We start from the raw sequence: 26,031 nt of genomic DNA on the forward strand, positions 1-26,031 counted from the left end.
TGGTCCCCACTTGCCGCAACTAGAGAAAGCCCTCACACAGAAACGAAGACTCAACACAGTTATAAATAAATAAATAAAAGAACGTGAATTTCTTTAAAAAAAAAAAAAAAAAAAAAGAATGATGACCACTGGTGAAAGAATGAGTTGATAATGACTCCTTACCTCAAAAATAATGTAAGGGAAAGAATTGAATGTTCACCATGTAAAACACAGACAAAAGCAATGATAATAACAACAACAGTACTAATAATATTGTGTGCTTACCTTGTTAACAATAACAATAGTACTAATAATATTGTGTGCTTACTTTGTTGAAGAGCTGTGCTTACATCATCTTAGTCGAGTCAAACAAGATCCTGTGAACTAGGGACCATTTTTAAGGACACAGTGATTCCAAAAGGTAGTAAAGAGCAGAGACAAAATTTGAATCCAGAACAGCATGACTGCAGAGCCCATGCTCTAGGCTAGACTGCTTGGGGATTTTAAATTTTTGCCATTTACTAAATAAAACATTCTATCAATAGCCATTACAACCTTAATAGTTGAGAAGCTACAGTGTGTTAAAAAATCAGCCTAACTTTTTTTCAAAATAATGTTACTATATAATATGGCTTAAAATGTTCATATCATTCCACAAAAGCTAAGAAATACTATGTGCTTTTTTCCATAGGTCCTCCTGTTATCACTCTTGAGCCAATAGAAACTATTATTAATGCTGGTGGCAAAGTCGTCTTGAATTGTCAGGCAACTGGAGAGCCTCATCCAACCATTACATGGTCCCGTCAAGGGCACTCTATCCCCTGGGATGAGCGAATTAATGTGTTGTCCAACAACTCATTATATATCACCGCTGCTCGGAAAGAAGATACATCCGAATATGAATGTGTTGCTCGAAACTTGATGGGTTCTGTCCTTGTCCGAGTGCCTGTCATCGTCCAGGGTGAGTGTGATTCGTTCACCCAGGGACATTCATGTTGAACAGCACCTGGAGTGATCCAAATCATAAAAATCATTAAGCATCTTAGTCCAAGTCTCCTCTACCTTTAAGATACTTCCAGGGCTTCCCTGGTGGTGCAGTCGTTGAGAGTCCGCCTGCCAATGCAGGGGACACGGGTTCGAGCCCTGGTCTGGGAAGATCCCACATGCCGCGGAGCAACTGGGCCCGTGAGCCACAACTACTGAGCCTGTGCTCTGGAGCCTGTGCTCCGCAACAAGAGAGGCCGCGATAATGAGAGGCCCGCGCACCGCGATGAAGAGTGGCCCCCGCTTGCCGCAACTGGAGAAAGCCCTCGCACAGAAACGAAGACACAACACAGCCAAAAATAAATTTAAAAAAAAAACAAACAAAAAAAAAACTCCATCCCACACCACAGGCTTTAAAAAAAAAAAAAAAAAAAGAATGACTTATTTCCAAAAGGTAAATAGCATATAAATGTCTTGGTCGCTGACTCTTTCAACAGCCATGTCCTGATGAGTCAGCACTGGAGCTGGGAAGAAACTCTAGTTAACCGTTTGAAGTTCTTCTCTCATGCTTAGGTTTTAATTTTACAGTAAAGAAGAGCTTCCATAAGCAATCTCTCAGCCTTCATAGGTTCAGTGCTAGATGCAGTGCATATCTTAAATGACATCTGACTTAACAATTTTTTTACTTACAAAAACAGAGACCAAGTACAATGTTTTACTTGCAGTTCATGGTGGCTTTTCCCAGTGGTCAACCTGGAGATCCTGCAGTGTCACCTGTGGAAAAGGCATCCAAAAGAGGAGTCGTGTGTGCAACAACCCCTCTCCAGCCAATGGTGGGAAGCCTTGCCAGGGATCAGATTCAGAAATGCGGAACTGTCAACATAAGCTGTGTCCAGGTAAACCTCTTTATTCACCGGACGGGCACGTGTTCAGTAGATACTCATTTCTGTTCCCTAACTATGACTTGTCTCACTATTAGTTCATTCAACTGAAATATATCTAATGGTGTAATGTGTCACCTTTGGATAGTGGATGGTAACTGGTCAGAGTGGAGCCCTTGGGAAGAATGCACAAGGAGCTGTGGACATGGCAACCGAACCAGGACCAGAACTTGCAATAATCCATCAGCTCAACATGGTGGGCAGCCATGTGAAGGGAATGCTGTGGAAATAATCATGTGCAACATTAGACCTTGCCCAGGTGAGAATCCACCAATAAGCAAAACTTGCATCTTTCTAACTCCTACAAAGGAGTTATAATTACCTTTTCTTCTTTATTGTGAAGAGATGTTATGGCCTCAACCCTTGAACACATTCATTTTCTGTGTTCTTAGTCCTGTCTCATGGATGAACTTGTGAAGGTAGGACATTAATCAGTGTTACATCAAATACCTGATATAACTGAACATAATAAAAGGCTCTAAACTGTGGTGTATTTTTAATCATGTAGATTTAATCAAATTAATGGAATTTTAGAGATAATGTGGACCTTAGATAACAGCTAATCCAGTCATTCATTTTCACATGAAATAATTGAAGCCTAGAGAGGTTAAAGACCTGCCCAGAAACACACAGCTGGTGAGGAGTAAAATAATATTAGCTACCATTCACTAAATACCTGTCATGTGCTAGGAACCGTGCTCAGTACTTTATCTACATGTTGTTTTTTACTTTGTGAAACAACACTACAACATAGGTATTTTAGGGTTCTAGGTATCTTCACTGTAAGAACCTTTGCTGCAGGCAGTTTTGCTGCACAACTAAACAGACCATAAGACAATTTTGCTGTAAAAGATAAAATAATAAAGATAAAATAAAAGAGGGACATTTAAAAGGATATAATTAAGATGAAAAATTAAAAACAAAATTTTTAAAACATTTTGTTGTGAAAAATGAAAATACAGAAAATATTTGAATACATTTAAAATGTGTGTAAATTCATTTTATAGTTGTATTGGTGTATGTCTTAGAAAACGATGATACTTCCTTTCTCAAAGTTTATCATTAAGGATTCAGGATCTTATGTTGGACATCATAAATTCTTTTTGATATACAAAAAATCTGCTGTAAGTCTTTTCAGATATCCCTGAACTTAAAATGAACAGACGAGGGACGCTGCTATTTCTTATCAATATATGTAACATACATAACTGATCATATATATCTGGACTACATTTAAATGTTCCATCACATTCTCAGTCCTTATATGTCACCAAATCATCTAAGCCAGATTCTGTCCCAAATACCAAAATTCTGGCTACATAATGTTCTCCGCTATCAAATAGCAAACATTTTCACCATTTTCAAGAAACTTACCGGGAAGCATATAACCGTTTCCTTCTGCGGGGATAAGAGGAGCTTGATTCTTTTGCCTCCAACTTCTAATATTGTATGATAGATTTGATAAAGACAGCTTAGAGAGCAATCTGTGGTATCTGAATTAGCTAAAGAATCGATAATTAATGCTCTTGAAGACCGTTATGAATTACTAGCCGCCCCTTTTATATTTGCCATAGCCTGGTAAACTTTTGCTTTTGACAGGTGAGAGGGATGGCTGTGCTCACCAAAGGATTTGCAAACTGATATATTATCATTTTAGTATAGTATGCGATCTGGCTTTACACTCTCTTATTTCACATTTCCAGTAAGTTTTCTTATCACCGTATTTTCTATCAAGTCATTATACAGAGCTGTTATCATCCACTATTTTAAGACCCTCACATCTGCTCGTCACTGTAGCGACCATTATGAGGCCTAAGATGTATATAATATAAAAATTGGAACACTGAGTCAATGGAGAAATGAAACCACTGTCAACTAGTTGAAACCAAACCGTCAGACCTGTCGATCGTTGTTTTATCTTTCACAGCAAAATTGCCTTACAGTCAATTAGTTGGTGGCAAAACTGTTTGGGGCAAATATCCTTACAGTGAATATACTGGGTGTGGTATATTAGGGCTCTTTCAGGTTAAAGTGACAGAAATCAAACTTAAATACTAAGCTTACATAGAAAATTCTACTTTCAGGTATGATTGAATCCAGGGATTTGGCTAATGTTTTTACTAGCATGTTTTCACTAGCATGTTTTCCATCTCTCATCTCTGCTTTCTTTTCTTTGGCTTTATTCTCCATTAAACTCTTTCCATGTGGTGGGAAATAGGACTTCCGGCAGCTGGCTCACAGCGGCCTTATAATCTAAGGCCTCAGAGGAAAAAGTTCCTCTCTCTCTCTCATAATTTGTATCAGCCTCTGAGAAAGAACCCTGTTTGACTTTGTTTGGGTCCCAGGCTCACCTCTGAACTCAGGGAGTCCAGGAGAAGGATACTGATCTGAGAGCCAGCTTGGGCTACTTGCCCACCGTGTATCAAGAGGGGCAGGGTTTCTTGTTTGACAGCCTGAAAGAAATCATATGGAATAGAAGAGTGGCTGTTCATTCATTAATTCATCCTTTTAATCATTCATTAATTCATTCTTTTAATCATTCATTCATCCAACAGATACTTATTGAGCACCATTCTAACTGCTGGAGTTAGAATATCATTCAGATATTGATAAGCAGACAGGACAAACTCAAAGAGTTGAAGTGATAGAGCATAACTGGGAGAGCCACCCTAGCTGAGATGGTCTAAAAAAGGGATATTGACAAACAAAAATGAGATAGTTACCCTCTGCATTGGATATTGCATTCTATTGTACAGAAAAGGAAACTAAGATTCAGAAAGTATATGATAATTAATTCATTGAGGTTACATACCTACTAAAAAGTGAATTAAGGATTGGAACCCAGGTCTGTCTGATTCCCAAGCCAATTTGCTTAGATCCTGGGTGTCTTGATTTGCAGTTCAGAACTTCTATTACATTACAAAAATTAAATAACTGTTATGAAATCTTAAAATAAACCAAAAGCCAAGTTTCTTTAATCTTGAAAAATTAGAAATCTAATTATAATAGAATAATTTATCAAAGCAAAAAGAACCAGAAATACTGGATTAGAGCAATCTTTGTACAGTTTGTCAGCTATGATATCTAATGTCTATATAATGAAAAGGTAAATGATATTAGTAAATGTCATAAAACAAAAGTCAGGATATTTTTTCTCTTCATGTTGAGTAACTATTGGCTTACTGCTGTTTTGCTCACTCTTCTATTGGCTTACTGTTCTTCAGACTTTCTTTGGTTATCTCCCAGCCTCTATATTGATTGAATTTAGCTGTGATTTTGGCATATTGTCAGTGGTGTTCTGGATCTTACCACTGAGAGCATGTGTCTCTTCCCACTGAGAGTTTAGTGACATCATATTAGTAGGTAGATATTGACCATAGTGGGAGTGTTTCACACCACAAATATTGCAGATGCTATAAATCAGAGTTTCCCTCCCTACTCCCAGAGAGCTGGTTGTTAAACATTTGTCAGTATACCACTGCAAAATGGGCAAATAGCTAAAGATAGTCTTTTTCATCCAGGGGGGTATGTCAGCATCTTAGGGACTGAAGAGATTTTCTTTTTATACATTGTTGGATTCAACTTGCTAATATTTTGTTGAGAATTTTTACATCTACGTTCATGAGAGATATTGGCCTGTAGTTTCCTTTTCTTATAATGTCTTTGTCTGGTTTTGGTATTAGGGTAACGCTGGTCTCATAGAATGAGTTAGGAAGTAGTCTCTCTGCTTCTATCCTCTGAATGAAAGGTAGAGAATTGGTATAATTTTTTCCACAAACATTTGGTAAAATTCAGCAGTGAACCCATCTGGTACTGGTGTTTTCTGTTTTGGAAGGTTATTAATTATTGGTTCAATTTCTTTAATAGATGCCACCTCTTTTATTTCTGATATTAATAATTTGTATTCTCTCTCTCTTTTTTTCTTGGTTAGCCTGGCTAGAGGCTTATTGATTTTTATTGATCTTTCCAAAGAACCAGCTTTGGGTTTCATTGATTTTTATCTATTGATTTCCTGTTTTCATTTTCACTGATTTCTGCTCTAATTGTTACTATTTCTTTTCATCTTACTTTGGATTTAATTTGCTCTTCTTTTTTAGTTTCCTAACATAGAAATGTAGATAATTTATTTTGATCTTCTTTTCTAATATATGCATTCAATGCTATGAACTTCCCTCTAAGCATTACTTTTGCTGCATCCCACAAATTTTGCTAACTTGTGTTTTCATTTTCATTTAATTCAAAATATTTTTAATATCTCTTGAGATTTCTTCTTTGACCTAGGTATTATTTAGTAGTGTGTTGTTTAGTCTCCACATATTTGGGGATTTTGCAGCTATCTTTCTGTTATTGATTTCTAGCTTGATTCCATTGTGATCTGAGAGCAGACATTATATGATTTCTATTCTTTTAAATTTGTTAAAGTGTATTTTATGGCTCAGCATGTGTTCTACCTTGGTGAATGTTCCATGTGAGCCTGAGAAGAATGTTTATTCTGCTGTTGTTGGATGAAATAGTATACAGATGTCAACTACATCCAGTTGATTGATGTTGTTCTTGAGTTCAGTCATTTCCTTACTGATTTCCTACCTGCTGGATCTGTCCATTTCTGATAGAGGAGTATTGGAGTCTCCGTCTATTATGGGGGATTCATCCATTTCTCTTTGCAGTTCTGTTAGTTTTTGCCTCACATGGTTTAATGAGATTTTCTTTTAGTAAAAATTTGTGCTTAATCAAACTTATAGAAAAGTTGCAAGAATAGTACAAGGAACTTCTGTATACCCCTACCCAGATTCACCTATTGTGTATATTTCCTAAAACAAGAACATTCTCTTTTATAAACAGTTATCAAAATCAAGAAATTTAACATTCATACAATACTAATTAAGTCTTATTACCTAATCCACAGTTCACATTCAAATTTTATTAGTTGTCCCAGTCGTATATGCTTCATAACTCTTTTTCCCACTGCAAGATCTAGTCCAGGATCACACTTGCGTTTATGCGTCAAGTCTCTTTAGTCCCTTTCAACTGGAACAATTCCTTAGTCACTTTTTACCTTTTATGGCCTTGCTATTTTTTAAGTATACAGGCTAATCATTTTGTAAAAGAGTTTCCATTTAGATGTGTCTGATATTTCTTCATGATTAGATTCAGGTTTTGCATTTTGGCAGAAACATCACAGAAATGGTTTTGTGTCCTTCTCAGTGCATCATATGAGATAGCACATGATGTCAGAATTTGTCCCAAGCTGGTGATGTTAACTTTGTTCACTTGTTTAAAGTGGTGTCTTCCACTGTGTAGTTACTATTTTTACCTTTGTAACTAATAAGTATTTTGTAGGGAAACTTTAAGACTTCATAAACATCTTGTTTCTTATCAATCTTGAGTCTACTAGTTTTAGCATCTACTTATGATTTATTTTTGTTTTAAATCAGTTATTGCTATGATTTTACAAAACATTTATAACTCTATCATATCTTCTACATCTATTATTGGCTTCCTTTTTTTTTTTTCATTCCTTTTTTTTTGCTCTTTGGCCATGCCGTGCGCCATGTGGGATCATAGTTCCCAGTCAGGGATCGAACCCACACCCTCTGCATTGGAAGCACAGAATCTTAACCACTGGAACGCCAGGGAAGTCCCCTACTGGCTTTCTATTGTAAGAAAGAATTCTCTTTCTCTTTCTCCTTTTTTTTCAGTTATATCAGTAAGAACTCAAATATCATTTCATTCAGTGGTTTAAAATGCACTACTGTCTTCATTTATTGTGATGCACAAATTGTCCTAGATATGGTTAGTGGAGATCCCTTGAGGGATCCTAGCTTCAGTGTCCTCTTGATATGTCCCCATGATTTCATGAACGCTTCGACTTTCTGGTACGAATTGATATTTTAGGCCTATCTTGTCCTCCCCCAGTTAGAAGATATTTCTAAACTGACAATCCTCCCTCTAAAAAAGATGGGTATCTCTGGGGTAGGCCATCCTGCTGCCATTTGAGTCAATCATAAAAAATATATTGTTACAGATTACTTAAAGACTGAGCTTTTTTTAAGTGTTATTCTGAAAATCGTTGAGAACTTTGAGTGAAGAATAGCAGTACTAGCTCAGAGCTCACACTCATGTAATACTGTGTGTCTTATACTGCTCAAGGACTTTTCATCTATCAACTCATTATTCCTCATGCCCATCCTAATAAGGTAGGTTCTTTGCTTATCCACATATGGCAGATGGTGAAACTAGGCACACAGAAGCCAAGTAACTTGTCAAGAATCGTACAGCTAGTAAGGGCAGAGTGGTTATTCAGGCCCAGGGCATCTGCTCCAGAATCCCTGCTCATAAGCACCATGCTCTCCTACCTTTCCAGAATCAGAACTGCAACATAGTATAACAACCAACTCATCTATTATATTTTACTTTTTTTTTCAATGTACTAATTCCTCCATAGCTGTTTTCTTTTGTATTATTTAGATACCATGATGTTTTATGCCTTCTCTGGTTTATATTGTCTTTCCTCTTTTTTCTTGCTATCGTTCTACTCACATAAAAGAAACATTTCAACTCTACCACATTTTATGCCATGAAATTTAATTTTGGTTAGGGTTTTCTGTATTGACTTAAAAAAATTAAAAGGATCTTAAGCTGGAAACCTCTATTCATATATAATAGAAACTATACAGATAATAAATGAATAAATGTCACCTAATTGTAGTCCTCCAAAAAATGCATGTATCATAAGTCTTTATATTGTAAGAGATAAAGACTTTTGTTAACCAACAGCCTTGAAAATGGAACATATTAAAATAATTAGAATGGCAGAATTTTGAAATCCCATAGTCCATATATAAGAACCATGAGCATCAGTAATCTGAATTAATAAAGAAGTAGTCTTGAGTAATACTTGCCATTTAATTAAAGGCTTTCTTCTTTCCTTTTATGTTTAGTCAAATAATTTTTATTACAGATTCTTGTCAGCTGAAATAAATTTGTGTGACTGTGTCTAAAAAGTATAAGAATATGTAGTCAATTCAACTAGAAAACAGTTAATTAAAAGAAAATTCAAGATGTATTTTAAAATATTTTCCAAACAAAGCAACCAAATGATAATTCCATTCCTTGTTTTTCAACTTATTCTTATAGATTGTGTTAAGAGAATATTTAGACAAGACCTTACGGCCCTATGGTTCATATCTTGGTTAAACTGGGTGACCACAACAACAAACTTTTTGAGCCCTACATCTAGAAAATACCCCTCAACAGAACTATGACCTGATACTAACTTATACATAAGAGAAACCATAATGTTGATTCTCAGCCCCTGCATCTGGTAGGAAACATAATGTTGTTCCAGTCTTGTGGTCAGATGGTGTAATATGTTAGTTACCAAAAGGAAGGCCTTAATATCATTCCTTGGAAACTACTGGTCAATTTTTACTGTTGTTTAGGAAGCAGGTGAGTCTGTTATTTAGAACTCTTAATTCATGAATATTATGTAATGGGGAAAAATTTTCAAAGAGTTACAACTGTGCAAATCATCATGTTGTTGAAAAGTCCAAGTACATTTTAAATGTGAAGCTGAATCAGGCTTAAAGATGTGGCCTTGCAGTCTGGGGTCCAAGTTATCATTATGGAGACATTTGTATTGTCCATAACCGCATCTAGATTTTTTATACATCTTTGCTTCTTAGCTTCTGGTCCCTTCCACTTTCCCCAGAGCTTAGAGTACAAATACTTAGCTAGGGTTAAAAGCTCAGATTTTATTTACATATAGTAGTTTGCTTAAATTTAATTTTAATAAAATAGCCCCTTTGAATAATTTAAAGCATTTATTTTGGCATTAGGTAGCCTTCTGAATTTCCTGATAGACACTAACTCTCATGAAAATCTAACCAGGATGGGAAAGGAAGAACATCATTTGTTATGTTTCCTTTGGTTCAATTTCAATTATTTTAGATTCTGAGCTAATTGAACTCATTACTGAGTTATTTATTTGTATATTTTTGTTTTTTTAACAAACATCGTTCTGTGACTTGAAACTCTGTCTCTTGGGATGTTTGCAGTTCATGGAGCATGGAGTACTTGGCAGCCTTGGGGTACATGCAGCGTAAGTTGTGGGAAGGGTACCCAAACAAGAACAAGACTGTGCAATAACCCGCCACCATCGTTTGATGGATCCTACTGTGATGGAGCAGAAACACAGATGCAAGTTTGCCATGAAAGACACTGTCCAGGTAAGATAAATACAATGTTTGTACCCTTAATAAATTAACATCTATCTCTGATCTAGGGAATATTTCAATAAGAATCAGTGTCAATAAGAACACCACTCAACCTATCAATGCCCAGAGTTTAACTTGATCATTTTTAAGTAGTAACAGAGCACATATGTTTTTCTTTAACCCAGTTGATGGCAAGTGGGCCACTTGGACCAGTTGGAGTACCTGCACCGTGTCCTGTGGAGGAGGCGCCAGACAACGAACAAGGGACTGCTCTGATCCTGTGCCCCAGTATGGAGGCAACAAGTGTGAAGGGAGTGATGTGCAGAGTGATTTTTGCAATAGTGACTCTTGTCCAAGTGAGTGTTGGAAATAGTGAGTCAACATTATACTTTCTCAAGTTTCATTATGGACTCAAGTCCGTAAAGTTATAATATAGTCTGTTACTTGATTTGTCTACCTCTGGTTTAGGATATCAAAATGTTGCATGGTTTCTGTTTTGTCTAATACCATAGATGCCGCTGATTTATATGGGCAGGGGCTAGGGCACCCTTCCACGCTAACTGGTAATGATGTTGATTCTTTTATGGAGGCAGGCAGGTGGCTCTCTGCCTTAATTTAGTCACCAAGCTAGAATTTTAGACCATAGCAGTATTTGAATTCACTGTATCCTGAATGTTATAGCTTGACTCCTCAGAGATCTTTTCTCATTCCTATCCTCCGACTCCTGGAAAACTCTAAGGCTCAGTAAATGTAGGTTAAATGGAATTGAACAGTCACTGGAATGTATTCTGTTTCTAGTCAAACCAGCAACCAAACCACCTGCCTTTGGAATTTGCTTATTTATAGATTTGTGTGTTTCTTTTCAGTTCCTGGAGAGAGTCTTTCCGTATTTTTTGGATGAATGTCATTCTTTAGCACTTCTCCAATGGTTCTGTGTTGTAGCTCATGGTAACTGGAGTCCTTGGAGTGGCTGGGGAATGTGCAGCCGGACGTGTAATGGGGGGCAGATGCGGCGGTACCGCACATGTGATAACCCTCGTCCCTCCAATGGAGGAAGAGCTTGTGGGGGCCCAGACTCCCAGATCCAGAGATGCAACACTGACATATGTCCTGGTGAGCTTCCCGACTCCTGGCCGTAGAACAAGTAAAGCATTTCATTAGTGCTCATTGTAGTAGCCCATCATTTCAGATCTTAAAATGGAAGTTGTATAGGCAGAGTTACCCTAAGTGTAGGTTTTAAAACCTATTTGTTAATATCAACCATTCCATTCTTGTTCACAGTGGATGGAAGTTGGGGAAGCTGGCATAGTTGGAGCTGGTGTTCTGCCTCTTGTGGAGGAGGTGAAAAGACTCGAAAACGGCAATGTAACAATCCGATACCATCCAAAAGTGGTCGCCCCTGCCTAGGAGATGCTACTCAGGTATCCAGATGCAATATACAAGCATGCCCAGGTAAGCAACTAAGTTAGACTTTGGCAGGACCACATTTACAGACTTTCCACATACTAAAGAAAGGTGTCACTCTGAGCCCTCAAATTACAAAACAGTACCAACTCTGGGAGGAAGAAATAGGAAAAGTGCACTTTTTTCCCCCTCGTTGGTGCAGCTCTACACCAAAGCTCATGCTGGATTTTAGTCTCTGATTGCCCTCTTCCAGGCTCCCTTGTAAAAGGAAATAGTCTGCACAGCCGTATAGTAGTCCTGGGCTTGAGGGGTAAAAGGGCGTGGAAGAGTGGGAAAGCCAGGCTGAGATTCCAGGCGGAAAAATGAGGGTGGGGTAGAAACTGAATATCTAATAGAAATACACAACTGTAGGCTGTTCTTTCACAGATGGAAATATGGAGAACATGAGTGTAGACAGTAAAATAGGGCAAATTCAGCTCAAGGAAAAAGATTAGGGGGAGTTCAACTACCATAATTCAATCAGTCATGCAACATGGCTAGATATTGTAAGTGATGCAAAAATTCAGAAGGAACAAAGTCAGAATTCTAGAACTCATGGACCTTAAAAGGAGTTTATTGGAGTCCCAAGAAATGGTGGATAATACTAAGGGTACTTATCTCAAAGGACAGGCTTCCTAAGTGCTATAAGAAGACCAAAAAGAATATTTTCACATTGTTGAAATATTGAGATACCGTTGGACTTTCCAAAGGTTTCAGGTTGCCTTAGAAATAAAATATCCCTGAAAATCCAGAAGGCCCATTTGGCAGAGTGAGAGAAAGGAGTTACATGAAAAGATTTATAGGTTGTAGGCATGCTGAAAGGGCAAATATCTATCAGTCAGATGTTCACCATATCTTCTTAACATGTCGCTGATTACCAAGGATGTTGAGGCTCTAACATGTAGGCATGGTGATAGGTCTCATTTCAGCTGAGACATTTTGTAGCTCAACCTCTCATGGTATCAGGGCCCCGGTGACAGAAGGAAGTCCAAATAGGCAGGCAATTTGGATTACAGGGTCTGGCAGAGAGTTTGAAGGATCCCAACTAGGTAGACAGAACTAGGAGATGTCTGTCGAGCACTGAGATTCAAGTTCCTCTGTGAGACTAAAGATTCAAGGTCGAAATGGGAGGCCATGCTCCTTAGTGATGATCCAGAGAACTAAGTAAATTAGTGATCCTTCTACCCTTCTCTTGCCCTGCTTAGGACTAAGAATAAAAACAAATGTAGCCGACCAGGTCCTGACTGGCCCTCCTGTGTACTTTCCTGCATCATCTTGCTGCATGGTTCCCATCACTCACTAAGCTCGCTACTCTTGGCTTCTCAGATGTGACAAGCCACCAGCTCCCAAAAGGGTGACATATGCTGTTTCCTCTACACGGAAAGCCCTTTTCCTGCCTTCCTTGACTTAGCTAAGACCTTAACTTTCTTCAGATCTTCAATCTATTTTTACCTCCTTCTCAGACTTCCCTGAGTAGTAGATATCCTATTCATTAAGATATACATTTCATTTTTACATTTATTTGTGGAATTCTAATTAATGTTTATCTCCCCTATTCAGACATAAGTGCTATGAAGGCAGGCTTCATGTCTTTTTTATTTTCTTTCTTACCATTGTATCCTCAGTACTTGATGAACAAATGAATATAATCCAGAACATGAAGGGTGAATCAATGTGAAAAAAATGTTTCCTCTCACTAGTAAAATAATGCAAATTAAAATGGTGAAACACTTTACTTATTGACTTTTCTCAGACTGAATACAATTGTATTTCTCCCCAGTATATAATACATGATAACAATATCTGAACCACCTAGCGATTGCTTTAAAATATATTCAATTAAAAGGCATTAAATAATGAATATTTTAAAATTTAACTGTTAGCCTCTTCCCAGTACGTTTCCCTCTCTTGTCAAAGCATGTACTCCTTAACCACCAGTTCTGTGTTAGTAACCAGTAATTTTGTTGAACAATGGAAAGAAGGCATAAAATTACTGTAGAGTTACTTTTAAAAGATTGTATGATTGTTTCTCAACATAATTGTCTTGGTATGGATTTTGCAACAATGTTAAAAGTACAATATTCTTCTCAAATTTTTCTCAAGTTAAACATTTTCCAATATATTTGTAATATGAAGAGCTTGGTAAGCCCTTGATCTGAAACTCAAGACTGAACAATAACCCTTAGATACTTCACATTTATGTTGACAGTGACCTGTCACAAGACTTTGGAGCTGTTTTGTTGGCGATCCCTCCTTTCCCCTCCGTGTTCTCTTGAAGGAGGCGATAGATGAAAGAATATGTGTTTTGATGACAAGCAGATCTGTGTTCATATCCTCACTCTACTGCCTCTTAGCTGGGTAATCGTGGGAAGAGTCACTTGATTTCTCTGAACTTTATTTTCCTAGTCTGCAAACTGTGGCTATTTAAAACTACCTTATAGGATGTTTGCTGGAATTTAAAGAGTTAATGCGTATTAAGTGCTTACTGTAGCACGCATGACATGCTCAATAAACTCTCATTATTATCATCATTTCATCACCATCACCAAACACATACTTTATTTTGGCTTTGGGACCGGGTGCCGAATGAATTCTTTGGATTGTGAAATAATACTATGATGTGCGTAGATTGGAAGGATCCTAGATTTATATGGGTTGATGAGTGTTACATGAGAGTAGAATGTTTTGAAAGCTTATTTATTTCACTCTTAAATTCAGATGTCATATGATCTTTTAAATGTTTGAGAGAAGACTTGGAGCATCTTTGAATACTGGCTTTCTTTTCTCCCATGTAATGTTGATGAAATTGTTTCCTTATCCAAGAATGTTTTTTCTTCCCGCAATAGGTGGGCCCCAGCGAGCCAGAGGAAGTGTTATTGGAAGTATTAATGATGTCGAATTTGGAATTGCTTTCCTTAACGCCACGGTAACAGATAGCCCAAACTCTGATACCAGAATAATACATGCCAGAATTACCAATGTACCTCGCAGTCTCGGTAAGTCTCTTTGCTTACAAAACTTGTTAATAAGCCTCTTTTTAAAAACATATATTTTTCTTTTTCATCTATTATTAAAATTTCTAGAGGATGCGACTACTACATGATCAGTATAATAGTCCTTAGTTTTTTACCAGTGGTAAACACTTAAAGACACATGAGATACTGATATTTATTTTGTTGTTATTCAAGTTTATTTAGGATTCATCCTTTTGAATAACATGCTATGAATAATAATAATGGACTGTAAATATCTTGCTCTGATATCTTATTTATCCCTTTTTCTCTAGGTCCAGCAATGAGAAAGATAATTTCCATTCTAAATCCCATTTATTGGACAACAGCAAAGGAAATAGGAGAAGCAGTCAATGGCTTTACCCTCACCAATGCGGTCTTCAAGAGAGAAACCCAAGTGGAATTTGCAACTGGTTAGTACCAGCTGAACTTATTATTCTATTACTATTTAAAAATATGATTGCTTTAAATGTTGATGGTTAAGAAAAATACATTATATGTTCCCACAGAGAATAATTTCAAAGTTTTGTTGCCATCTTAGCATAAATGATATAAAAGCAAGTTTATATTTTCCTATAAACTTTTACTGACGTGGGTCTATAAGAGGCCATGTGTTTTCAAATAGTATAGTGATTTTTATAGTCTAAAAGCTTTTTTTCCCTCATCTTTCCTATATCTGTTCTCTTTAAATCCTTAGAGAGGGTTTTGAAGGCCAAAAAGCAGGAAGATGAGCCATTGCTAATGTTAATTAAAGGCTTTTGTCTATGAACCTGAGAGTCAATTAGGATATCTTATAGGGATTCTTTAATCAAAAAAATGGAAATAAAAACAAGCAAATCTAAACACTTTTCGCTTTATCCTTAGTCTTAATGAATACGTATTAGCAATTCATGGCCCTTTCCAAGGGTCTACAGCTTTTTGTAGACCTCCATTTCTAGCATCTTTGAAGGTGGTCAGCTCAGCAGCAGTGATCTTTAAGAAAGAAGGGCTGAGGGAGGGCATAGCTTTAATCAGCCCAGAAGACATGTGGGTCTCTGTATGTCAATCCACTTACGAAGATGCCCCTTTGCTACTTCTTATTTTTCTTTAAGCATTTTTGAAATATTTATTTATTTGGCTACGCCAGGTCTTAGTTGTGGCACATGGGATATCCTGCACGCGGCAATGAAGATCCCCTTTGCAACTTCTTAAAGCATCCGAAAGAACAAAGCCCTCGGGCCAGACTTGTGGCTATTGCCAGTCTGCCTGGTCAAGCTTTCTGTCCCTTCTCGCAGGCAAGCGATCTATTTTTGTAGAACTGCCTTTCTCTTGCTTGTGTGTTAAAAGTGTGGAATCCTTCACCTAATCATAGGCTACATTTTTGCCACATAAAAAGAGATTTTAGAATCAACTTAATTCAATCAACCTAAGTCTTTAATTTGGGGACTAAGTGCTAATTTAATTCTCTTATGATCTGTGTTTAATCAAGTTTGAAGTACAGTAACATAGCTGAACTGGTATATAAAGTAAATCTGCTCTGTGCTTACACAAACCATATATATATATATATACACATACACATATATATATATATATATATATTGCTATTGAAATGAACGAATTCTAATTCCTAGGAGAAATCTTGCGGATGACTCACGTTGCCCGGGGCTTGGATCCCGATGGAGCTTTGCTGGTAGATATCGTTGTGAGTGGCTATGTCCTGCAGCTGCAGTCACCTGCTGAAGTCACTGTGAAGGTAAAATGCTAGGATAACTTGCCTTCGCTGTTTATTGGAGTAATAATAAGAGTAGGAGTTAAAGATCGTAACAAGAGTGCAGAAAACTTGTGTAGTTTCCCTTGTTCACTTTGGGGAGTAAATGTCTAAACCACTGAAGTAAGGAATGGCTATCTGGTCTTTGTTTAAAAATCTTTAGGGACAAGTCTTTATAAGCTCTTAGTAGTTTTATTACCCTGCTTATCAGGACCAAGATCACAGCTTTGTTGATTTAAGCCATTTGTTTAACTTTCTGTAGACAAAGAGAATAGTAATTCTTGCATTAAAGTTTTTGTAGACCATCTGTAGAAGTATTCCAGAAATTAAAGAATGGTAACAATCACCCTTTCACATTTTTTCTTTTTTTTTTGACCTACAACTGAGTCCCTTATTAAACTATAACTTATGACACTAAAATTATGAAACTAAGGTATTTACAATTAAAAGGTTCAAATTTTAGTTCCTGAACACTACTGTACCATTACGATTTTATTTAGAATTATATATTTTTATCCCCTAAGCCTTTTTTTTTTTTTTATCTCATTCTACATCTCATAGTACCCTCAAGAAAAAAAATAGGATGAGCCATGCTAATCCTCAAATCTGTACTGTCCTTCTTAGGATTACACAGAGGACTACATTCAAACAGGTCCTGGGCAGCTGTATGCCTACTCAACCCGGCTGTTCACCGTTGATGGCATCAGTGTCCCATACACATGGAACCACACTGTTTTCTATGATGAGGCACAGGGAAGAATGCCTTTCTTGGTAGAAACACTTCATGCATCCTCTGTGGAATCTGACTACGACCACTTAGAAGAGACATTGGGTTTTAAAATCCATGCTTCAATTTCCAAAGGTAATTAGGTTAAAGGAAAGTACAGCTCTTTAAGCTATGCAGTCCTTTCTAAATGGGTAAAAGAATCGCGTTGACGCCATTCAAAATAAGGATATTAAGGTATAGACTGAACACGATAACATGTTTTTCATGTGTGTTGCCCATGTTTTGTAGGTAAAGTCCTGTGGTAAGGCCAATCCCACTGGCATTCTAGTACATTTAGGTTACTAATAGGCATCTTCATATGGCGTAGTGGAGTTGGTACCGTTCTAGCCTATGTACACAGAGAGGTTTAAAAATATATCCTCTGTCAACGATTTTTCTTTGGGTAATAAAGTCCATTTGTTCTTGTTCTGAATCTTATATTTGACAAGAATTTTTTTAATTCCTGAAGCATGATGTAAAGGTGTATCTGAACCTAAACTAGCCAAAAATGTTTCCATATTTTAAAAGCAGCTTTTAAAAACCGGGAGGCAGTAATTTCAGCTGTCATTTATTGTTCTTGGAAATTATAACTTTTGAACTGCTTTCCCTTGATCTCAGCAGTCTCCCTATGCTGTGTGGTGCTTTGATGTGTCTATACGCTGAGATTTCCTTTTCAGTTGTAAGAGGCAACACGACAATTAGCATTCCACATCCCGCGGGGTTTTGATGCTAGGAGATACTTGCATGTGGTTATGTTATAGGCACTAACTGTTTGAATGACTTTAGCTTTGAACTTTAGGCTCCCATGAGACACTTCAAATGATTCAGAGTGGCCTGGTGAATGTATGTGTTTTGCTTTGTGCTGGCTTTCCTAAAATAGATGCAAGTAGATTTTAACCATCATTTTGCTTATCAATCATGCTCAGCACATACACTTAAAATTCATTTTCACTGTTTACTCTTGCTTTCATCAGTTGTGCATGTGACTGTTTTCTTCTTCAGCATCTATCAGAACTGCTTCATCAAATTTGAGGTCATAGTAATGTAGGAGTATATTCACATTTTTTTGAGCTTATCACAGATTCACGAAGCCTCATAGCCAGTAGAGCCCGTAGCCCTACACCTTCTCCATCCAAATGTTGTCACCACCACCTCATTTTACTATTGTCATGCATGTTAAGGTAACTTGGACAAAAGAAAAGAGCCACTGGAATGAAGAATTATGTTTTCTTTTCCCCAATAATACTTACTTTTCAAATTTAACCTCTGTTTCTACTTCTTCCAGTACTCCATATAATTTTTAAAAAGATAACTTAGCACAAGACTTTAGTTAAAAATGAATTTATATCATCTGGGACCAGAGACATTAAAGTGATTTTTGAAAAGTCATGTACACTTTCTACCCAGTCGTGTAAGTCCTCTAAACCTGAAACTGCTTGAAGGTCTTTATGGTTTAAGAGTGTTGGGGGACTTGGGTCCCACAATAGAAGGAAACACTATAGGACATTTAAAACCCCTTACTATCCTTGGATGCTATGATTCTATGAATTACATCTGATGTAGGTGCCCATTGGTTGTTGATATTGTTCCTGTGAGTTGCAAGAGTTTTGTACCTGCAATTTCTTTGACCACCAGGGAGCAAGCTTGCATTCTTAGTTGCTTGACCAGCATGTTCCTTCTCTTTGTTGGGTCTAGACTAGACCTATGGTTACAATGCAATTAGAATTGCAGAGAGCTTGATGAAAGTTCAGATTTCTAGGTACAAAGATTTTAGTTTAGCTAGTCTAAGGTAGGGCCTTGGAGTCTGTATTTTTAACACAACCCCTAAATGATTCTATTGTAACCAGTCTTTACTCTGGCATTCGGAAACTACTAGTCAAGACAACTCACAAATATAGAAATTTTTAATAATTATATGAATTTATATCTTTAAAATTAAATGATCCTATTGTAACTGGTCTTTACTCTGGCATTTGGAAACTACTAGTCAAGACAATTCACAAATATAGAAAATTTTTTAAATTATATGAATTTATATCTTTAAAATTAAATGATTTTCAAAATATAGTTATAAAACATATTTATATTTTTACAAATTAAGCAGAAGAAGATATCAGAAACAATAAAGGAAAAGAAATTTAACTACAAATAAAATTTTTAAAGCTTCCTCATGGGAGAAAAACAAAATATATAGTTTTTCTTTGTGTATATTTAAACTTACTTGCATTACATATTATGGACAACTATGATTACCCTTAATATATATAAGAACCTTAAAAATCAATAAGAAAAAGGCAAATACCCCAATAGAAAAATACGTAGTCTGTGAACAGGAAATTCACAAAGGAAGAAATAATAATGACAAAATGAAGGTGAAAAACTGTACCTCCTTAATAAGCAAAGAAATGTAAATTAAAACAATGAGGTTCCGTTTTCCAGTTATCATTGTCAGAGATTAAAATATAGGATAACCACTCAGTATTGGAGAGGTATAGGAAACAAATACCCTCCTACACTGCCAGCGGAGATTGTAGATTTATTTGACATTTCTGGAAAACAGTATGTATCAGTAGCCTCTCAAATGTTCACATCTTTTTAGTTATCTCATTCTAGGAGTCTGCCCTAAGAAAATCACAGAAATGGCCAAGAATAAATGTCCTGAAAGAGGTAAATATGTAAATGATGGCACAGATGTATGATAAACTCTTAAACTAAATATTCCTTCAAAAGTACTCTAATGATTGCTTATTTATTCATTTAAAAATATTTATTGAGTACCTACTGTATACCACATACTGCTCTAGGTATTGACAATATAGCTATAAACAAGTGACAAAGGAGAATGTACATGACATAACAATCATTGAAAAATAGTACACAATATGATCCAAACCTGGGTTGCCCACATCACAGCGATTGTAAGGAAACCTTTATACTGGTTAAAAACACAGATTCCCAGGCTTCTTCCTTGGCAATTCTGACTGGGGTAGGGCCAAAGGGATCTATATTTTTAATAAGCTCTCCAAGAGATTTTACGGTCAGTAAAGTTTGGCAACTATTAGTCTGTAAAGGATCCTAACTTAATTTTTTGAAGTATATACTGATAGATGTGACTGCAAGGAAAAGCACCAAAATCTTGGCAGTAGTTTGTTCCAAATGACAAGGTTACAGGGAATTTTATACTTTTTAAAGTTTCTACAATTACACATTACTATAACACAAACAAATATTTTGTATTGTCTCCCTACTGTGTCAAAAAGTAAATCATAATATAATTCAAAATAACATGATTTAATTACAACAGAAAGAATAAATAAAAGGAAAATAGTTGATAACAAAATATTATGTATTTCAATATGAAAATCTTTAGACATTACCACACTGGAAGTTAAGAGAGAAGTATTTACATGGCTGAACCAATATTTAGAGCCCCAGGGTGATTTTTTTAAAAAACATTGAGTAATTCTTGGTAATGTTCTGAATAAAACAATGTACAATCAACCATCCATTTATATGACAGTTGCATTTCTGGAAAGTTCATTGTATATTTTAATCACACAAAAAAACCGTTTAATATGTGGAAGATGGGTTCTAGCCTTAGATAATTACAAACAGCTTTCTCGCTTCCACGACAGTCTTTCAGGGCAAGGGACACATCTTCATCTTGCATCGTTATCCCACACATTGCAATATTTAAAACCTTCCCCAGGGTCTTCCCCACTCCCTAAATTTAAATAGGCTTCCCTATTAAATCATGTCATCACCATGACAACCAAAGTCTCTCCCAAAAACCTTCCCAGATGCCACCCCATGGAAGATACCTCCCCATTTAGAACCAGAAATCTAAAGCTTCTATCAGATAATAATTTATGTTTATGTTACACATTTTTCCACAGCTATGTCCCCAACACAGTGCTGTACACAACATACTGGCTGCATTAAGGAATGTTTATTTGTATAGTAAATAAAAATGAAGCATGAATTATAATCACCACCTGAATTGTATTCTTGAGTTCAGTGGTTGAAAGTCACACAGACTTGCATCTAAATCCTTGCTCCAGATTATATTAGCACTTTGACTTTAGGCAGTTTACATGTCCTCAGTCTCAGATTCTTCATCTGAAAATTGGTTATGATGGGAGTAGGGCAGTTCTGAGGTTTAAATGAAATACAGCACATGAAGCTCACAGTACTGTAGGACACTCAACAATCATTTAGCAACATGCTCTGGACGTTTCTATCCCATCCATGCTGTCCGCATTCCCTTGAAGGTGCAGGAAGGCTTGGATGCTCTCAGGGTCATTTTTACACTCAGGGTGGAAATGGATCATGAACCTCTCTGCTTTCGCTTCATGGTTTAAAGCAATTTGATTGCCTAGAAATAGCAAGTAGGGCTCTAGCTTTCTAGTCAAGGAAATACTTTCATTGGAGCGTGTTTCTTCCACCCTCCAAATATATAAATGTACAGAAGAGTTTTGAACAGTTTCATGTTCTCAGCAGGGCTTAAATAATATTGTAATTGAGACTCTCCAAAGTAGAATGAATCTGAAAAATTAATGAATGCCCAGACTCCCTCTATGAAGAGCACCTAAAACAATAATAAAAATAAACAATTTCATGCATTTAGAATCGAAGGAAAATCTAAGATAATTTCTAAGAGATTGAATATGAACTGAACATAAAACTTCCCTTGAGAGAAATCTACTATACCTATTATATCAATGATTGTCTTTTAAGGTGTGTGTGTGTGTGTGTGTGTGTGTGTGTGTGTGTGTGAGATTACTTTGTTAACTTGAAAAATGTTTCATTTAAGTTTTTGCATCTCAATAATGTTTGAAAAATATTTGCTAAACTGCTTACACCAGTCAAAACAGAGTTACTTTCCAAGGAGATTCCCTAACCTATTTATTCTTGTTAATATTTTTTTTTCTGACATCTAACTTAAATCTATTCTATTGCTATAATGATAGACCTGTTTCTTCTTGCTTTGACTACCAGGAAGGAAAACACTTGATTACACCTAGGAGGACTTAGACCCAGATTCTTCACAGTACAAATGGAGGAGATCTACAAAAGGAGAGGGTTTCTTCACTAGAGTTTGTTTTTCACTGGCATAAGTTATTTTAAGTGGCTTCAAAATAGCAATCCTACTTCTAGAACAAACAGAATAAGTAAATGGCTGGAAGAATAGGACTTTGCCTGTGGTTATGCCTGGCATTCATATTGATTTGGATCCTTTTTCATTATCAAAGAGTAATTAATTTCCTTTTGATTAATGTAAACAACTTAAACAGAAAATCTGCTTCCAGTGGCTGCTTGCCAACAATCTCTGTATTATGATTCATTTAGTTCTTGGTTGAGAAACAGTAAAATTTTTCCATTCTGCTTGTTTTCACCTATTGCATTTGCTGTGTCATGTGTTCCATCCTTGGCATATGCTCCCAGAGAAGATGGTCCTGGGGAGAAACAAGATCCTAATGTTCTAACAAGCCAGTTAATTTTGCTTTTCTCTCTATGGTAGGAGATCGCAGTAATCAGTGCCCCTCTGGGTTTGCCTTAGATTCAGTTGGACCCTTTTGTGCTGGTAAGGATGGGAATAAAGTATTCATTTTTATTTTTATTAAGCTGTTAATGCTACCATTTAATGAACATTTACTGTCATTTTGCTAGATATTTAAGAATCACAACAGTCCTATAAATGTCCCATTTTACAGGTGAAGAAATTGAGATGTGAAGAAGTTGACTGCCTAAGATCACTCAGCTATCTAGTGGCAGAGCTAGATTTGAATTTAAGATAGATACAAAGCCCGTGCTCTTCCGATTAGTCCACAATCAAGTGTGTCAAGGATCATGATCAAGTAAAGGGGTAGAGGGAACACAGGGACAAAACACTGGACTTCGTCTGGCCACCTGATTGCCATGAATGTGGAACAGCAGTAATTCAACTCTAAGTCACCTAACCTTAGAATTGCTTAATCGTAGGATAGGGCTGGATTGTGGGTGGAGGACTAATGACTAAACCAGCCTTGTGCCATCCAAGTACCAGTGCAAGAGGGTCACAGATAAGTAAATAGCTAAGTAAATGACTTGAGGAGCTCAAGTTAGCATACATAGTGCCTTGCTTTTCTTTTTTTTTTTTAAATAAATTTATTTATTTATTTATTTTATTTTTGGCTGCGTTGGGTCTTTGTTGCTGCACGCGGTCCTTCTCTAGTTGCAGCGAGTGGGGGCTACTGTTCATTGCGGTGCACGAGCTTCTCATTGCGGTGGCTTCTCTTGTTGCGGAGCACGGGCTCTAGGCTCAGTAGTTGTGGCGCACGGGCTTAGTTGCTCCACAGCATGTGGGATCTTCCTGGACCAGGGCTCAAACCCCTGTCCCCTGCATTGGCAGGCAGATTCTTAACAACTGAGCCACCAGGGAAGCCCCACAGTGCCTTTCTTTTTGCCGGTAGGCAATGTGATGTAGTATAGTGGTAAAAAGGTAGTCTTTAGAAACTACACTGCCCAGGTTCAGATCCCAGCTCTGCGAATAATGACCTATGTGACCTTGAGCAATTTACTTAACCTCTTTGTTCCTCAGTTTTATCATGCAAATGAGGATAGGAATAAAAATACTTATCTCCTAGGAATGTTGAGGAATGAGTTAACGTAGGTAAAAAGCATTTAGATCACAATAAATTGTCATTATATCTTAGCTGTCATCATTGTTGTTTTAGAATTAATCTAACCATTTATTCACTCTCAGAGATAATTTGAGGACCCCAAATTAATTTTTATTTCATGTTTCCATCCTGTGGCACTTAGAGCATTTCCTGTTACATTTGATTCATTCATTGGCCTCTATAAGCAACTCTTTTCACCAACTTAATAACTCCTTGAAAGTAGGCCTTCTTCACACTAATTGGGTCTTTTCGTTTCTTCTTTCAGATGAAGATGAATGTGCAGCAGGGAATCCCTGCTCCCATATCTGTCACAATGCCATGGGAACTTATTATTGCTCCTGCCCAAAAGGCCTCACTATAGCTGTGGATGGAAGAACTTGTCAAGGTAGTCACAAAGCTAAGTCTAATCAACACATTTAAGCAGTGGACATGGCAATCTCTCTCCTAGGAAAAGCGTGGTAGACCAGTGCTCTTCTTTCCTACTCTTTCTGCCCCCACCTTCATTAAGTTGAAAAAGTAAGGAAGAGGGAATACTGCTCACACACTGCCTTCATATGGTGTGCTCTGTGGGCAGGAATGCCTGTAGTGACTCACTCAATCCCCACAACACAATGAGAAGAGGCAGGCAGGACTATTACCATACTCCTTTTACAGGGATAAAAGTAGGAAGGAAGAGGTTATAAAGAAATTTAGTAAATTGCACAATCGTGGTAGCACTTTGGGAACGTTAAAGAAAAGCACACTTTTCTATCAGATTCTAGGTATGCTTCAAAGTTAGAACTTGTATAAGAGCCTAGTTGTATAATAAATTAAAAATGATGAAAAGAAGAAAGGATTTATCCCTCTATGCCCAAGGAGACCCCCTTCTAAATGCAAAAGAGAAAGAGAGCAGGGGCATAGGAGGGCATAGGGGTAACTTTTATGGAATGTCCAGTATGGATTGGGCACCTCATAAACATTATTTAATTTTCAAAGCAATGCTGAGAGGTGGATATTATTATCCTCATTTTACACATGAAAAAACTGAGATGTCAGAAAGGAGAAGTACCTTTTTTCAGCCACCTAATTTATAAGTGGTCTGTTGGATGGCTTGGTCTGTGAAGATATCACACTGTCCTGCTATGAGCTTGTCAGCTACTCAACCCACCTGAAATGACACACCCCCAAAATTCACCATTTGTGCTCTTGTATATTTCAAGTGTCATTCATTGCTTTTCTTATCCCCGTTTCACAACAGGTTCTTTGGTTGGTTTTCTTCAGTTCCCCCTAGTTGAATGACTCACTTTGTTGCAGATATTGATGAGTGTGCTTTGAGTGGACACACTTGCCATGCTGGTCAGGATTGTGACAATACCATTGGATCCTATCACTGTGTGGTCCGCTGTGGAATTGGCTTTCGAAGAACCAGTGATGGCCTGAGTTGTCAAGGTATACAAATGGAGGCCCTTGCTTTATCTTCATTGTATTACAAATTAAAACCCCTGCCTTTTGAATCACTTAGAGTAAACTCTCTTTAATAGATTGAGCTTCTTAGTAAAATGTTTAAATGTAATATGCCATGGCTATTTTAAGTATTTGTAACAAAGTGGTTTTGAATAAAACTTGCCTGTAATATTTGAGAGAAGAGATCATACAGCATGATCTTAATAGAATCTATTTAATAAAACTCCATTTCATAAGACTATGAATATTTATTGCAGGACTTTTTAAATAGAACTTATTATTTTAGAGCAGTTTTAGATTCACAGCAAATTTGAGTAGAACATAAAGAGATTTTCCATATTCTCCCTGCCCCAACTCATGCACAGCCTCCCCTGCTACCAACATCCTGCACCAGACTGGTACATTTTTTTTTTTTTTTTAACCAAGGATAAACCTACATTAACACATAATTACCACCCAAAGTCCATTGTTTACATTAGGATTCATTCCTGGTGTTGTATATTCTATGGGTTTAGACAAATGAATAACGTCATATAACTTCCATTATAGTATCATACACAATAGTTTCCTTGCCCTAAAAATCTTCTGTGTTCCACCTAGTCATCCTTTCCTCCCCCAACCTCCAGAAACCACTCATCTTTTTTTATATATATATATAAATTTATTTATTTTTTGGCTGCGCCAGGCTTTCTCTAGTTGTGGCAAGTGGAGGCTACTCTTTGTTGCAGTGCAGTGGCTTCTGTTTGTTTCCGAGCTTGGGCTCCAGGCATGCAGGCTTCAGTAGTTGTAGCGCGCAGGCTCAGCAGTTGTGGCACACGGGCTTAGTTGCTCCATGG

General features: G+C 37.0%; 1 protein-coding gene across 3 annotated transcripts in view; it reads left to right on the plus strand.

Annotated features, from left to right (window-relative positions):
- HMCN1 (hemicentin 1) overlaps positions 1-26,031 on the plus strand; it is a 506,773-nt gene that overhangs the window by 445,773 nt on the left and 34,969 nt on the right. For all 3 annotated transcript variants that reach the window (XM_036867831.1, XM_036867840.1, XM_036867846.1), the window contains exons 87-100: positions 671-940; positions 1,689-1,859; positions 1,993-2,163; positions 9,962-10,132; positions 10,306-10,476; positions 11,063-11,233; positions 11,402-11,572; positions 14,410-14,559; positions 14,850-14,987; positions 16,188-16,309; positions 16,949-17,186; positions 22,612-22,674; positions 24,018-24,137; positions 25,046-25,180. In XM_036867831.1, the coding sequence (XP_036723726.1) occupies positions 671-940; positions 1,689-1,859; positions 1,993-2,163; positions 9,962-10,132; positions 10,306-10,476; positions 11,063-11,233; positions 11,402-11,572; positions 14,410-14,559; positions 14,850-14,987; positions 16,188-16,309; positions 16,949-17,186; positions 22,612-22,674; positions 24,018-24,137; positions 25,046-25,180 (2,262 nt within the window). The remainder of the gene's footprint in view (positions 1-670; positions 941-1,688; positions 1,860-1,992; positions 2,164-9,961; positions 10,133-10,305; positions 10,477-11,062; positions 11,234-11,401; positions 11,573-14,409; positions 14,560-14,849; positions 14,988-16,187; positions 16,310-16,948; positions 17,187-22,611; positions 22,675-24,017; positions 24,138-25,045; positions 25,181-26,031) is intronic.

Source organism: Balaenoptera musculus, chromosome 1 (genome assembly GCF_009873245.2).
Source record: "Balaenoptera musculus isolate JJ_BM4_2016_0621 chromosome 1, mBalMus1.pri.v3, whole genome shotgun sequence".
Taxonomy (NCBI): Eukaryota; Metazoa; Chordata; class Mammalia; order Artiodactyla; family Balaenopteridae; genus Balaenoptera; species Balaenoptera musculus.